At 31.6% G+C, this 17,953-nt stretch overlaps 1 protein-coding gene across 1 annotated transcript in view; it reads right to left on the minus strand.

Moving 5' to 3' along the window:
• Window positions 1-17,953, minus strand: part of LOC114329174 (collagen alpha-1(XV) chain) — a gene marked incomplete at its 5' end in the record, with an annotated part of 898,386 nt that overhangs the window by 223,697 nt on the left and 656,736 nt on the right. Inside the window, 2 exons of the mRNA XM_050657117.1 lie at window positions 2,864-2,899; window positions 11,855-11,926. Coding sequence (XP_050513074.1) covers window positions 2,864-2,899; window positions 11,855-11,926 — 108 coding nt within the window. The remainder of the gene's footprint in view (window positions 1-2,863; window positions 2,900-11,854; window positions 11,927-17,953) is intronic.

Raw genomic sequence — 17,953 nt, forward strand, 5'->3', positions numbered from 1 at the left:
GATTTTTATTTGTTACATGTTTTACAGTAAAATTTCCTTCTACTTCCTTCTGCGTAAATGCTAAAACAGTATGTATATTTTCCCGGGATTGTGCACTTAGTGTCCTATTTTTCAAGTCACTTGAAATATTGATGTTTTTTAAAAAAATATTAAATGTACTCTAAATAAACAACTATTCGAAGATTTTATCTAGCAATATCGCAAAACCAGTTATTTCGTGCACAATGCATTTCAAATGGATGTGTACTCTTTGCACCAATGCGTTAAACTGAAGTTCCCTCTTTTTGATTTGCTACCTGTATGACCTTCGCTGTTTTAGATATTCTGTAAAACTGTATGCAATTTTTGTATATTATTTGTGTTAAGAGACCACCACCATATATACAGGTAGGTTAGTGGAGCATTATTTCTAATGTTAAATGATTAAAGTAGGAAAAATATAAGCAAGATAAAGTTTTTTCTAACTATTCATTTACTTCCTAAAAGATGATTACTCCTAATTGAAATTTAGAGATAAATATAAGAGAACAGGGCGCATCTGTAAAAATATTAGTAGATTTGGACGTTGAGGGATGACTCATATTTTTTTGCAGAAATTTCTTGAAAATAACTCATATAATAATATTTGAGTTATCCTTCCACTCAAAAAAGTTCGGAACATTGTTTAAATAATCAAAATGTCAAAAAATGAAGCAAAAATTCGATTTTTTTCTTCGTTTTTTGATTATAACTTTAAAAGTATTCATTTTCGAGAAAAGTTGTACTGACATAAAAGTTGGGTAATTAAATTTCCTATATTATAGAACTCGCTAAAATTTTTAAAAAATTTCACCCCTGTTGCAAAATAGGAGTAATTGCGACAAAACGATAAAAAAACAAGTATTCGCATTTTACGTTTTTCAACCATTTATGCTAGACTTAGGTCCTTCATATTTTACCCAGAAAAACTTTATTATAATAAGAAAACAATGCTGTGAATTTCATTAAGATCGGTTCAACAGATTTTGCAATCCAGCTTTCGCAAAACAAACCATTTTTTCAAAATGTAGGACGGAAAATAAAGCAGACAGCAAGCTGATTTTTTTTAGATATAGAAGAATACTGTACCTTTCATTTGCAATTTGCAAAATTAAAATCGGTTAACCACTACGGCGTCAGGAATTTTTTAAATAAACATTATTTTTTGGTGCTACGCGCAAGACAGCGGATAGTTTGCTCTGATTGGGCATTCCAATGACCTTTGATAATGATTGATAAAATTTAATTTTAATACATTTCAATATAAATTAATAAATTTGTTTATTGCAAAATAAAAACAAATACTCTGTTCTTTGAAATAACACTTTTTTGGCAAACACTTTCTTTGTTCATATATTTTAAGTTAGAGAATAAAAGTTTATTATTTTTAAACATATGCAATTGTTTCAACAATATTTCACAAACAATAATCAAATTATTTTGATTTTTATGGAATTAAAATATTAAAATACAACAAAATATAGAGTAAAAAAATAATATTTTAGATAAAGATTGGAAGAAATTTTGGTGGAAATCAACTTGTGTGAATCGAACACCGCTGTCCTGCGCGTAGCACTAAAATTAATGTTTACTTTTAAAAAAATCCTGACGCCGTGACAGTTAATGGACTTTAATTTTAAAAATTGTAAATGAAAGGTACAGCATTCTTCTATACGAAAAAAAAAAAAAAAATTAAACTTGCTATCTGCTTTATTTTCAGTCCTAAAATATTTTGAAAAAATGTATTTTTTTTGCGAAAGCTGGATTGCAAAATTTATTTTGCAAAATCTATTAAACCGATATTAATGAAATTTACAGTATTGTTTTATTATATCAAAATGTTTTTCTGGGTAAAATATGAAGGTCCCAAGTGTAGCATAAATGGTTGAAAAACGTAAAATGCAAATACTTGTTTTTTATGGTTTTCTCGCAATTATTGCTATTTTGCAACAAGGGTGATCATTTTTAAAATTTGTAACCAATCCTATACTGTAGGAAATTTAATTACGCAACTTTTATGTTAGTACAACTTTCCTCGGAAGTGAATACTTTGAAAGTTATATTTAAAAAACGAAAAAAATAATCGAATTTTCCCTTCATTGTTTGACATTTTGAATATTTAAACAATGTTCCGGACATTTTTGAGTAGGAGGATAACTCAATTATTATTATAGGAGTTAATTCTAAGAAATTTCTGCCCAAAGATATGAGTCACCTATCAACGTCCATCTCAAAACAGATGCGCTCTGGACTATAATCAGTATAGCATCAAGTAAATAAAAACAAAGAAGAATAATTATTATTAGTCTAGTTTATATCAGCCAATATATGTTAATTTGTTAGTAAACCATGTCAAATCAAGAGGACGCCAGTGTCAAAAAAGAAAACAATAAAGCCTTATTAAAAGGTAGGCTTGTTAAAAAGAACACTTTCAGGCTAAACCACAGCACGTTTTCGGAATGGCAGTTACATCTTCAGTGCTGCTTACAAGGTGTACATTGATGAGTCACTAAAATATACAGGTACAAATCCTTTAAATGGTATAAAATTGTTATTATATTACATTATTGCAGGTGATATTATTTGGCGAGAATCTCTCTAAATAAGACTCTAAATATCAAGACTAGAACTTCTTGTTGGACATAGTTTTCCTCTAATATTTCTGATAATGTTTTCAGTAATTTTCTTTTCTTTTGGCTACATAATCCTTTAGCTTCTCTCCTTTAGGCTTTATAATACTTTTTACTTTTTTCTTTTTTGTTATTTGTGAATAATATAAATAGTTTTTAAATTTGGCGTCCCCTCTAAATACGTTAGTCCAATGTATTACATTTTTTAAACTTACATCAGGAATACTTCCGTCTTCCGAAATATGAAAACCCTATTTAAAAAATAATAAAAATTAAAATAATATAAAAAAATCATGAAAATAAAATCAATAAAAAGAACTCAGCAAATTGTAGTTATCGCCCAGTAAATATTTAGTAATATTATATTTTTAGATATTATTGTAAAAGCTTTATTCAAAAGCTTCTTAATACGATGGTCGTCCAGATGTAAAGAACGATTGTGCATCACATGACTAACTGTCGCCACTACGTCTTATTCGGCCTTCCTTTCTTCTTCTATTTTTTTCACGGACTAAGCACATGTCATTTTTTCTATGGGTTGGTCCTCATCAATGTTTTCTTATTTTGTTTTAAAATGGTCTTTTCCATACATCGACAAGGCCTCAACAGGATCTTCAACGTCTATAATGGGAAAATTTTTTGAATACGCCACCCTACAGCCCTGACCTCGTACTATCCGATTATCATCTGTTAGCCGAAGGCTCAAAGATGAAGTGGTATCCCGGCTTAGAGGTGTGGCGGTAGAAGTTTACAATACCGGCATCAAAAAACTATAGAATAAATACTTTGACAACCAAGGCAATTTTTTGTAGACATATCTTTTGTTTTAATTCTTTTTTTTTATATCAAAACCTTCTTTATTTTCTGGACGACCAATGTATAAGATATATTTAACCCTCTATTTGACGAGTGATGTCTGTCATTCCACTCGCAATATAAAAATGATAATAATTTTTTTTAATTAAAAAAATCAACGTCTCAACTAGTAACAGACATCGCTTGTCACTCTAGACTTTTAGAAAATATAAAATTTTATTGGTTGATTTATACATATACAGAGTGTTACAAATATACAGGAGAACACCCTGTATATTTTTACATTTTGGGACTCTTCAATGTTCTCGTTTTTGCAATATGAGGATTTTGTATTTTGTAATGTTATACCAGGTAGTTTAAAAGATAATTGCGCTTTTTTATTAATTTCGTAGCAATATTAATAAATGTTAGCCCATTTTATTACTTTTTGTAAACTTACGGCATGATTATCTTCGCGTTCTATTTGAAATTCCTATTCGAGAAAATAATAAAAATTAAAAAATATAAAAAAATTATAAAAATAAAATCATAAAATTATTAAAAAATATTATAGATTTTCACAAAAAATCATAGGTGTAGGCTGAATTTTGCGGAGAATATCAATTTTGGGACCCAGAATAGATGCAAAAAGGTTTTCCAATCCTATCTCAGGGCTTTCCCCTAAAATCTCCCATCGTAGGGGGAAGAAAAAACATCGATTTACCAAGAATCTGTACGCAGTAGGAAAAATTGTTTAAGGGGTTACATAGGTCTTGCGGGTAAAAAAAGTGTCTTTTAAAAAAAATTATATCTTAAAAACTAAAAATTATTTTTATTTATAATTAGAACAAATAAAAGTATAGCACTTAAGGTACTCACAAAAAAATTTTCAGTTAAAAATATTCATTTTTGTAGAGTTGACTGCAATTTTTCGACAACAGCCCTTTTTTGCGGTGGGAAGCATAACTAAGTCCAGTCTCATCTGAAATCAAAAAATCAAAAAAAGTTTCTTGTAGTTTATACCTCTGGCTAGTAAATGAACGAAGGAATTTTTATTAGGTGAAGTTGTTTTTGTTTTATAAAAAAACTACTTTAAAAATGGCCATTTTTAACAAAATGAGAAAAATTGGGGTCGAAAATGTGTTTAAACTTATGTAAAATCTTCAAATTTTTCAATAAGAAACTTTTTGATTTTTTGATTTCAGATGAGACTGGACAGATGGCTGTTGTCGAAAAATTGCAGTCAACTCTACAAAAATGAATATATTTGGCTGAAAATTTTTCTGAGAGTATCTTTAGTACTATACTTTTACTTGTTCTGATTATAAATAAAAATAATTTTTAGTTTTCGAGATATAATTTTTTTAAAAAGTCACTTTTTTACCCGCAAGACCTATGTAACCCCTTAAAACAAGAAATGTAGCATCTACACTTCTTGACAAAAAATGCGTCTTTTATGTTAAGACAAAAAACGACACACTATCCCCTAACTATCGACAAAAATAAAAATGCCTTTTAAAGTTTGTAGCTTTGGTATAAGGTTTTTTGCATTTTTCTGGCAATTATATCTTAAATTAAAATTTTATGTTATAAGTTTGAAGAATAATATCTAACAATAAAAATTTTATACTAACCGGTTAATACAAGGAATATACATATTTTATTGATCTCATGAAAACCGTAAAAAATTGCAAAATTCGCGCAATTTGTTTAAAAGCTTTGTAGAAACTGACTTCATCTGCGGCAAAACACAAAAATTGAATACCGAAGCTACACTCTTCACCTTAACGCATTTTGAATTTGTCGATAGGATACTCTGATCAAAAGATATCAAATTTATACCGTCGAGTTGATACAAATTTTATTTAAAAAGAAAAGGTTTCGCGCGCTACTGACACTCAAAATGACCGGTCGCTTCAAGCTTTATTTCTCAGAGAACGGGTTCATTCTACCTGAAAAATGCTATACAATAAACATTTTTGCTCAAATGACTGGACTATTGTAGTATGACGATTACATCAGTAACAAAGAGTACATTCTTTCACGGTTTTTGCTCTAAATTTTAAAGAACCGCTTGGATTGACATGAAATTTGGCATACGCATAGCTTACATGTCAGAGAAAAAGTGATATTGTGCTGATGTGTGCTTTTGCCCTGAGATGACTTTCACCCCCTGTTGGGGTGAAAAAATATATGTCCAAAATAAGTCTGGAAATGGATAAATTGACTAATTTTAAGTAACATTTGTTCCATAGAGCATTTTCGCCAAGACAACACTTTTTGAGTTATTTGCGAGTGAATATGTTCATTTTTCAACAAAATAACTACATTTTTAGTCGGGTTTTCGCAAATAACTCAAAAAACGTTCGAAAAAAACGTTCTTAGCAAAAATATAGCCTGTAACAAAGTAAAAAAAATGGTGTACGCGTTAGGTCTCTGGACCTCGTAGAACCAGAGTTATAGCCAATGAAAAATATATTCATATTCACCTAATTTCAAATAGAATATTTCGAAGTAAAATATCCAAAAAATTAAGCACTTTTTGGGGAAAATCCATTCTAACTTTTTTAAAGTGTTTAAAAATTGCTTTATCTTTGTTTTCATAAAAAGTTTCTAGCATTAAATTTAAGCAAGTTACGGTCAAAATAAAGTTGGTCCCTTTTGTTTTGGCAAAAAAAAAAATCGGGAAGACCACCCCCTAACTAGCAATTTAAATGAAATTAATCGTTACCGCTCCACAAATTATTTTATTTATGTTATGTTTATATGATCTGTAAGTTTCATCGATTCAATGTGCTTATTTTTGAAAAAATTTGGTTTAATTAAAGTTTTTTAAAAATTTAATTTTGAAAAATATGCTTTTTTTCAAAATAACTTTTAGAGATACCAAAAATCCCGTCAAACAAAAAAAGTCATTATTGCTTTTCTGAATATCATGTATTTTTCTGTTTTTCTGTTACACAAAAATTGATTAAGATTTGGTGTTTCTAAATTTGCATACATTCGTGATCAGTGAATCGTTCAACCCCTTTTAACTACATCCCTTTAAAAAATAAGGACTTTGAACCGATGAAACACATCATATAAACAATACATACACGAGTCAAGAAACTTGTGAAGTCGTAACGATTAAGTTAATTTGAGATACTAATTAGGGGGTGATTTTCCCGATTTTTTACCAAAAAAAAAGGACTAACTTTATTTTGAGCGTAACTTGTTTACTTTTGATGCTAGTAATATTTTTATAAAACAAAAATGAAGCTTTTTTTAAACACTTTAAATAAGTTCTAATGAGTTTTCCCCGAAATGGGCTTCATTTTTGGTTATTTCACGTTAAAATATTCCATTTGGAATTTGACGAATATGAACCTATTTTTAATTAGCTATAACTCTGCTTCTACTAGGTATAGAGACGTGGTGTATACACCATTTTTTTTTAAATTTTTTACAGGCTACATTTTTGCTAAGAATGTTTTTTCGACAAAATACTTACTATTTGGGTTATTTGCGAAAAACCGTCTATTGGTGTGGTTATTTTGTTGAAGAAATGAACATATTCACTGGTAAATAACTCGAAAAGTATTGACTTAGTGAAAAAACTCTATAGAACAAAAGTTACTTAAAATTAGTCAGTTTATCCATTTCCGGACTTACTTTGGACGAATATTTTTTCACCCCCAAGAGGGTGTGAAAGCCGCCCCCAGAGCAAAAGCACATATCGGCACAATATCACTTTTTTTCTTTGACTTGTTAGCTATGTTTATGCCAAATTTCATGTCAATTCAAGGGGTTCTTTAAAATTTAGAGGTTTTGCAATATTTTACCGTTAAAGAATGTACTAAAAGTAATAACATAAAATAAATTTAGAAAATACTTAATTCTAGAGCGTCACATCTTGATGTGATTTGATGTATCGCCACGGCTAATTTAATGGGAAACGTTTTCTAAGACACATCAGAAAATTGCTAAACCTCCTGAAATAATCCTTTCCCTAACAACAGCTAATTAAGACAAAACTTCTTACCCAACGGAACAACTTTGTGTCGTTGCTTTCAAAGTCAACACAAAGTAAGTTTTGTTCACTCTACAGCTGGTTGACTTTTGAGTTACAGTTCTCTCAAAGTTGACATTGCATATTGTGTGAGTTTTCATATGGGATATTATTCCTAGGAACAACAACATTATCTTCAAAATGGATCATGAGAAAATATTATGAAAATACACTGCTAGGTAATATGGGGTAGGTAATATTTAACGACATGGGATTGGTGAATTGCAGTGTATGTATATTAATGTTGGCTTTTTATTTATATTCTAAAATATTCTTTATAAATGAATGGATTTTTTATTAAATTGTATTTATTTCGAAACCCTGCAACGAGTTCCGTCCGACAAACCTTATGAGTCATGCAGTAAAAGTCGTATTAAAAGTGGTTCGTAATCGAGTCTACAGAAAGTGCGAAACAATCATCGGAGACGATCAGTTTGGTTTCAGAGCCGGCATGAGAACGAGAGAAACCCTCATCAGTTTACAAGTTCTCTCTAGTTCTTTTTCCCTTCTAGAACTAGTTCTTACCTTATGCTTTATAGACTTTGAAAAAGCATTTGATAGAGTAAGACACGACCTACTATAAGAACGTTTGCAAGAACTCGGTTTAGATGGAAAATACATCAATACATCAAATTCTTCTTTTTTTTGGCACTACAGCCCAAATTGAGCCTTAGTCTCCTTTATTTTTTGCCTCCACCCTTGCCTGTCTGTGGCTGTTCTTCTCCATACACGGACTCCTAAAAGGGCTTGTGAGTCGCTGTTTAATTACATCAAATTACTAAAAAACTTGTACTGGAACCAAAACGCCAGAGTTAGGATCGAAGTTTCCAAATCCGCAGAATTAGAAATTAGTAGGGGAGTTAGACAAGAATGTGTTCTGTCACCCCTGCTGTTTAATCTTTACTCCGAGTTTCTATTTAAAGAGGTACTGGAGAATAGAGTCAGGGTAAATGGCGTAAATATCAACAGCATCAGATACGCCGATGATACGGTGTTGATTGCGGATTCCGACTTGGGCCTACAACGACTCATCGACAAGACCAACTCGACTGGTGAGCAATTTGGTATGAAAATAAATATTAAAAAAACCAAAGTGATGTCAATCCGAAAAAACCAAAACGCACCTTGCACAATAAAGAACACCTTGCACATTTTAGAACAGGTCAATAGATTTAACTACCAGGGATGTTGATTCGATAGCAGCCTAAATCCTGAGCTAAAAAAAGATCGATAATATAACAAACAGACATATAAATGATCATCATTCTCTTTGCTTTATCCCTACGCGGGGTCGGCTTCCCTAATTGCATTTCTCCATATAATTATATCTTGGGTCATATCAATATTAACCCCCTTTACCAACATGTCCTGCCTTATCGTCTCCCCCCAGGTCTTCTTAGGTCTTCCTCTCCTACTCCTTCCAGGAATTTGCACTTCAGTTATTCTTCGTATTGGGTGATTAACGTCTCGAGGTTGAACATGACCAAACCATCTTAACCTATGCTCTCTCATTTTGGCATCAATTGGTGCCACACCTAGACTTCCCTTAATATACTTATTTCTAATTTTATCTTTCTTGGTCACTCCACTCATCCATCTAAGCATTGTCATTTCCGCCACATGCATTCGTTGTTCCTCTTTCTTTTTCACTGCCCAACATTCAGTTTCGTACATCATAGCCGGTCTTATGGCTATTTTATAGAATTTTCCCTTCAGCTTCTTTAAAATTTTTCTGTCACACAACACACCACTCGCTTCTTTCCACTTCATCCATCCAGCCCTAATTCTACTGCATGCATCTCCATCTATTTCTCCATTATTCTGTAATAACGATCCTAGGTACTAAAAAACTATTTCTTTTCACAATAATTTCACCATCCAAAGATACCATTTTATTTGTAGTAACTCCATCTTTAAATGAACATTCCAAATACTCTGTTTTTGTCCTACTAAGTTTTACACCTTTTTCCTCCAGAGCTTGTCTCTACTGTTCCAGTTTTTTTTAGTCTCTTTCACTATTTTCTATTAACAGTACATCATCAGCATACATTAGGCACCATGGAATGCTACCCTGTAGTTTCGCTGTTATCTGGTCCAAAACTAATAAGAATAAATAAGGACTAAGCACCGAGCTTTGGTGTAATCCTATTTTCACCTGAAATTTATCAGTCTCTCCCACACCTATCCCAACACTAGTCATTACTCCCTCATACATATCTCTCACAATCTTTACATATTCGCCAGCGACTCCTTTCTTATTGAGTGCCCACCACAGAATCTCTCCAGGAACTCTATCATATGCTTTCTCAAGATCAATTAATACTATATGAGCGTTGGTCTCTTTATTCCTGTATTTCCATCAGTTGCCTTACAATGAAAATTGCATCTGTTGTTGATCTACCCTGCATAAAGCCAAATTGATTATCGGATATTTCGGTTTCTTCACGTATCCGTCTATCAATTACTCTCTCCCATATTTTTATGGTGTTGCTAAGTAGGTTTATAGCTCTGTGATTTGTACATTGTTGTATGTCTCCCTTGTTTTTGTAGACAGGTACTAATATACTGCTTCTCCATTCGTCTGGCATTTGTCCAACTTCCATAATTCTATTAAATAGACCTGCTAGCCAACTTATTCCTGTCTCTCCCAATGCTCTCCATACTTCCCCAGGAATATCATCTGGTCCGACTGCTTTTTCTTTCTTTATTTTTTGAAGCGCTTGAGACACTTCCACTTTTTTTTTCCTGTAACCATTGTTGTTACTGTCTCTGTTAACTCCACAGGCTGTCTGTCAAATTATTCATTTAATAAACTGTCAAAATACTTTCTCCATCTCTTTTTGACATCCTTTTCGCGAATTAGTATTTTATTATTTTCATCTCGGATACATCTAATCTGATTAAAATCTCTTTCCTTCTTTGATCTCTGTTTGGCTATTTTATATATCTTTGCTTCGCCTTCCCTGGTATCAAGTTGATCGTATAAGTTTGATACGCTTCTGCTTTAGCTTTTGCTACGGCTACTTTCGCTTCCTTTTTGGCGACCATATAGTTTTGAAGATCTATGTCTGATCTGGTTTCTTGCCATTTTTTATATAATTTTCTTTTCTCTTTTATTTTTCCTTGTACTTCATTTGACCACCACCAAGTCTCTTTATCCTCAAACTTCTTTACTGACGTTTTCCCAAGTATTTCAATAGCCGTCTCTCTAATAATATTGGCCATTTTCCTCCAAACTGTGTTAGGGCTTCCTTCCACGTTCCAAGATATTTTTTCTACTATTCTTTCCCTGAGTAGACCTTCTTTCTCATCTTTTAGCATCCATCACTTGATTATTTGTGGTCCTCTCCGATATTTTTGTTTAGTTTTGCTTTTTACTTCGATGTCCAGAACAAGCAGCTTATGTTGTTGGCTTACTGTCTCACTAACTATTACCTTGCAGTCCTTGCATTCACGTGTGTCTTCTTTCCTTATCATGAAGTAGTCTATTTGGGATTGCTGTTGTCCACTTTTGTAGGTAATAAGTTGAGTTTCTCTCTTTTTAAAGAATGTGTTAACAATCGCCATATCCAATGCTGTTGCTAATTCAAGTATGTCATCTCCAGCTTCATTTCTAATTCCAAAGCCTAATCCCCCATATGTTGTTTCATATCCTGTCTTGGCTTGGCCCACATATACATTGAAATCACCTCCTATTATAACCTTCTCCTCTGCTGGAATATCAGTCAGTACATCTTCTAATTGGTGATAGAAAGCTCTTCTTTCATTCTCACCAAGACCTGTTTGAGGAGCATACACACACATACACACACAACATTCAATACCTCTTTATCAATTACAAATTTCACTGACATCATTCTATCACTCGTTCTTACAACTTCTACTACGTTATCTTTCATTGCACTATCAGCAATTATACCAACTCCATTTCTAGTGTTACTACTCCCTACATACCACAATTTGTATCCTTCACCTAGTTCTTCCGCCCTTTGTCCTTTCCACCTAGTTTCTTGAATACAAGCAATTTGAACTCTTCTTCGTTTGAGCGCATCCACTAACTCCAGACTCTTACCTGTAAGACTACCAAGATTCCAAGACCCTATCCTGATTTTTCTAACCTGTAATGGTGTTACCCCTGAGATAACAGACATATAAATATTTTGTATAAATATATTAATAATAAAAAAAAAATCTACTTTTACATATTATATTCAAAGCATCTGCTCGTTTTTCTTAAACCGTTTTCAAATCTCCCGATTCGCACCGAGCGGCCTTCCAGCCTACTGAACTATTCAATACATTTTAAAAGACTCAATTTCAATATGTATACGGATACACCTATTCTATAAAACATACAAACCTGGAAATCCGTTTTGCATTGTTCCGCCGCCATGTTGGGATCTCGGAATATTTTCAGTTGATCTATAGCACCCTGCAGAAAAGTTTTATGTATATTTTCTAAAGCATACTTGGATTTTGCAAGACAACGCGCCTCTTTCAGATCTTGTTTTAGACTTATCCGATCACGATTTCAAGACGACAGCGATGTTTCTTATTATTCTAAAGGATTTTACGAACACGTGCGTTCATCTCGAGCCAAAATTACTATTTGCCAAAGCTGAATAACAAAATGTGCACAGTTACGATCACTGAATTACTGAATAGTTTACAACTTAATTTTTATATTGTAATACTGTATAATTACAGTGTCGTACGGATTTGATAAATTGCTCATCCCGAAGAACTGTGTCCCAACTCAAAAAACCACGTTTTTCAGGGGAGACAAAAATAAATTTTTTAGACCTTAATTTAACTATAAGTTTTAAACGGTAACTGCTAAAATTTATAAATTAAAAACGAAGAATGTGGATAAGTGAATGTTTCTAATTGTGTAAGAGGAAAATCCAAAAAAACTATGATATCTGATTTAACAAAGAAAAAAAAGTAAGAATTTTGAGTTATGCCACTTTTCTTTTAAAATATTAGCCACTTTTTTTAACTTAACGAAAAATACCTAGGACACTTCTCGAAATACAACGGTTTTTGTGTTAAATAACGAAAAGTTTACATCGAATGTCAGAGCATAACTGAAAAGTGTCAGTGTTCCGAAATAAAAGTATTCATTTTACCATCAAAAGAATAATGACACTACCGCCATCTTTCGATGTTGGAAGTAAACATACATATGTGACATTTTTCCTGATAAAAATATAGGATATTTGGAGTGAATTAATGCCTGGTTGCACCAACAGATCTTAAGCTCCAGCTTAGCTAAGCTCTACTTATAGATAGGGCCTCCTTGAGTATCACTTACGTTGCACCATAATTTTAGATTCTTACCTTATTATCAATTATATCTATTATTATATTATGGTATTCTTATTGTAATATATATTATAATTATATTATATTAATTCTTGTGATATTCTCGACTTAAGCCTAAGATCTGTTGATCTGTTGCAATCGGGCATTAATAAAATTACTCGATTTATGCATTTTTTGAGTTATGTCACTTTTCTTCCGGATGAGCGAAATGTCAAAGTAAAAAAATTTCAAAAAGTCAATGCTTGTCAAAAATTTCGCGAGTGTTGAAAAATAAAATAACGATATCAAACTCATCCAAAATGGTTATAATGAATTTGAATGATGTGCAAAAGCAAGAGCAATTGCCAAACTCGAAGAAGGTTTAAGACTTTAAGAGAGGCTATAAGACAAGTTGCTGCAGATTTGGACGTGAGCCATATATGTGCATATGGAAAATCAAACAAAGATTGGATAATTTGGGATATATATAAAATACAATCGGTATTTTCCAACCATGCAGACTTCCTTGTTTCCATTATGAAGACCATAATCAATTCTATCCAAAAAAGATTCTTTCTATACTTTCCATTTTGTTAAACTTTGTAAAATATATTTATACAGGGTGAGTCATGAGGAACTATACATACTCCTACCTCGTATAGAGGCCCCTATGGGGAATAACAAATGACCATTAAAAAGTGTCTGCTCCCATTGTTTAATAATATACAGGGCGAGTTTCGCATTTTGACAGAAATTTGTATTCGTCATAATTTTTGAACGGTCAGATCGATGTGTCTCTTATTTTGGTCAATCGTTACAATATTGCCACCTAATCAACTGATTTACTCAAACTAGAAAAAAATCAGGTCCGGCTTTAAAAAAATTAGTCCGTTTGGGTCTTAGAAAAAATTTCACCTTGTATAAGCTTTTTGAAAACTCTAATATGAATTTTACAAATTAGACAAATAGGCAATTCAAATAACATATTTATTTTTTTCAGCACACGATTGCTTAATTTTTTATAAAAAAATCAAATTTGATTATGAATTAAAAGTTTGGTAAAGTGAACCATAGATTTAACAAAATTAACTTTTATTACCAAAATTAATTTTTTTTAACAAATATTTAATTTATGTTACCACCAATCAACTGATTTATTCAAACAAGAAAAAAATCAGGCCCGGATTTAAAAAATAAGTTCGTTTTGGTCTTAGAAAAAATTTCACCCTGTATACGCTTTTTGAAAACTCTAATATGATTTTTACAAATTACACAAATAAGCAATTAAAATGGCATATTTATTTTTTCCCCACAAGATTACTTAATTTTTTATAAAAAAATCAAATTTGACTATGAATAATTAAAAGTTTGGTAAAGTGGACCATATAGTCCTGTCGCCAGGGGGGGTACAACGGCCTCCTGTATTCAGATGGACTTACCCAAGTTTTTTTTATGTATTTTGACCTGTAGAACACGAATTTTTTGGGTAACAGTTGATCCGGATGTCGATAAGATTGTTATAAACCAAGAAGTTGAGGAATCACATAACAGCGATTTCTCGCAAAACAAAACATTTTTTTGTATTTTTTGGGCCATTCTAACCAAAAAATGTTCCTACAAATTTTTTCGTAGGATGCATAGTTTTCGAGATAAACGCGGTTGAACTTTCAAAAAATCGAAAAATTGGAATTTTTTAACCCGAAAAACTTTTGATTAAAAAATAAAATAGCAATTCTGCTTACCGCATTTGAAAGTTCAAGTCAAATTATATCGGTTTTAATTATTTGTATTGCTAAAAATGTATTATTTTATTGTTAAAACAAAGCTATAAACACCTAGTGCTTGAGTGATGTTTCAATGATTTCTCATTTAAAATCGAACGAGTACGTAGAGGAGGTAAAAGTGCAAGCGGGGCTATTTCTAAGTAGCATGCATTAAAACGCATGTATTAGGCACGGGAAACACTATGTGTTTATAGCTTTTTTTAACAATCAAAAAATAAATTTTTAGCAATGCAAATATTCAAAACAGATACAATTTGACTTAAACTTTTAAAGGCGGTAAGCAGAATTGCTATTTTATTTTTTATTCAAACGTTATTCGGGTTCAAAAATTGCAACTTTTCGATTTTTTGAAAGTTCAACCGCGTTTATCTCGAAAACTATGCATCCTACGAAAAAACTTGTAGGAACATTTTTTGGTTAGAATGACCCAAAAAATTCAAAAAAATGTTTTGTTTTGCGAGAAATCGCTGTTATGTAATTCCTCAACTTCTTTGTTTATAACAATCTTATCGACATCCGGATCAACTGTTACCCAAAAAATTCGTGTTCTACGGGTCAAAATACATAAAAAAAAACTTGGGTAAGTCCATCTGAATTAAGAAGGCCGTTGTACCCCCCCTGGCGACAGGACTAATATATTTAAAAAAAAATAACTTTTATTACAAAAATTAATTTTTTTTGAACAAATATTTAATTTATGTTATCATCCAATCAACTGATTTATTCAAACTAGAAAAAAATCAGGCCCGGATTTAAAAAATTAGTTTGTTTGGGTCTTAGAAAAAATTTCACCTTGTATACGTTTTTTGCAAACTCTAATATGAATTTTACAAATAAAACAAATAGGCAATTAAAATGGCTTATTTATTTTTTCCCCACACGATTGCTTATTTTTTTACTAAAAAATCAAATTTGACTACGCATAAAAAGTTTGGCAAAGTTTTTGCATAGATTTAAAAAAATTAACTTTTTTTACAAAAATTAATTTACAAAAACAAAGTTTTTCTTAAAATTAAAAGTTTTACCATTTTTTTTCTATAACACGTCTAGATCTAAAACTTCCCATAACACTTCTTTTGGACTCTATAGTTTAACATAGACGTGATCAAATTGATAAATTTTAAATTTTTCCACCTAATTTTTGCGATTTACAAGTTTGCAACTTTTACAAGAAGAAGACTGAAAGTCTACAACAATTTTCATAGTCTTCACAATGGTAAGAGGTATGTGCTGTAAAAATTTCATAAAAAAATATTAAAATGGAACAGAGTTGTAGCGAGTTAACCGAGAGTTCATTTTTTTTTTCATATTTAGGTTAAAATTCCGATTTTGACAAATTTGATTTTTTAATAAAAAATTAAGTAATCGTGTGGGGAAAAAAATAAATATGCCATTTTAATTGCCTATTTGTCTTTTTTGTAAAATTCATATTAGTGTTTTCAAAAAGCGTATACAGGGTGAAATTTTTTTTAAGACCAAAACGAACTAATTTTTTAAATCCGGACCTGATTTTTTTTTAGTTTGAATAAATCAGTTGATTGGATGGTAACATAAATTACTTATTTGTGCAAAAAAAAATTAATTTTTGTAATAAAAGTTATTTTTTTTTAAATCTATGGTTCACTTTACCAAACTTTTCATTCCTAGTGAAAGATTTTTTTATAAAAAATTAAGTAATCATGTGCGGAAAAAAATAAATGTGCCATTTTAATTGCCTATTTGTCTAATTTGTAAAATTCATATTAGAGTTTTCAAAAAGCGTATACAGGGTGAAATTTTTTCTAAGACCCAAACGAACTAATTTTTTTAAAGCCGGACCTGATTTTTTTCTAGTTTGAATAAATTAGTTGATTAGGTGGTAATAGTGTAACGATTGGCCAAAATAAGAGTCACATCGATCTGACCGTTCAAAAATGATGACGAATGCAAATTTCTGTCAAAATGCGAAACTCGCCCTGTATATTATTAAACAATGGGAGCAGACACTTTTTAATGGTCATTTGTTATTATCCATAGGAGCCCCTATATGAGGTAGGAGTATGTACAGTTCCTCATGACTCACCCTGTATTATTTTTATTTTTTAATTTTAAATAACATATTCTAGGTACACCACTGGTAACGCCACTTTGACGTAAAAGGTGCATTTAAACGAGGTATTTTTTTATGGCATAGACTTGGGTGTCAATTAGAAAGTCACAACTTTTTTGTTTTCTATTCTTACATAAAGAAGGCAATGAGGTCCTTAGAGTTCCATAGCAAACTCTTCCACAGCTCTCACTTCAAAACGAGGTAATAATTACCTATAGAAGAATAAATATCGAAAGTATTTCTATTTCATTAGAAGTATAATACAAAATTTCATATAATTTTTGTTATAAAATAGTAATTGACGTAACAAGTTTCGAAAGTGATATTTTACGGGAGGAGTAGGAAGTTTCCAGCAAATCCTGGAATTCTGTAAATCCCGTAAAATCACTTTTGGATCGTGTTACGTACAATATTTTGTCTGTAGGCGTTTATTACGTTAAAAGGAATCTAAACGGATACATTACTTATGAACTTTTCATTATAAATCACATATAAGATAACAATAGGGAACTTGCACATTTTTTTATTACATAATTAGGGGTCGACAAGACAAGAATTCTTGTCTTGACATCAACTTCTTGTCTTGTCTTGAGAAAAAATCAAGAAAATAAAAAAATCTTGTCTTGACGTTTTCTTGACATCTTATCTTCTTCTTAACGTGCCCTATCAAGTCCCCTTGACGTTGGCGATTAACATGGCGAAACTGTCTCTGTCTCGAGCTATTCTACATAGGTGTTCTGCTTTCTTTATTCCTGTCCACTCCCGGATATTCTTCAACCAAGAGGCCTGCTTTCTACCAATTCCTCTGCGTTCTTCGATTTTACCCATCATAATAAGTTGAAGAATATTATACCGGTCTCCCCTTACTACGTGTCCAAAATAGGCCATCTTTCTATATTTGATGTTATCAAGCAGCTCGCGGGTAGCATTTGCTCTCTTAAGGACTGCCACATTTGTCAGCATAGCCGTCCATGGTATTTTCAGAATACGTCTGTGCAGCCACATTTCAAAGGCCTCCAAACGGTTAATGGTGGATATTTTTAATGTCCATGCTTCGACACCATACAAGAGGACTGACCAAATGTAGCATTTAATCATGCGCTTTCGAAGTTGAAGTTGCAAGGTATCATTACAGAAGAATGACCTAATTTTTAAAAATGTCGTGCGGGCTATCTCGGTTCTACATTTTATCTCTTTATCTGGATCTAGTTGTTCAGTAATATGGCAACCAAGATATTTAAAACTGGGTACTCTTTGAATTATATGACCATCAACATATAAC

This window comes from Diabrotica virgifera, chromosome 7, assembly GCF_917563875.1.
Source record: "Diabrotica virgifera virgifera chromosome 7, PGI_DIABVI_V3a".
Classification (NCBI taxonomy): Eukaryota; Metazoa; Arthropoda; class Insecta; order Coleoptera; family Chrysomelidae; genus Diabrotica; species Diabrotica virgifera.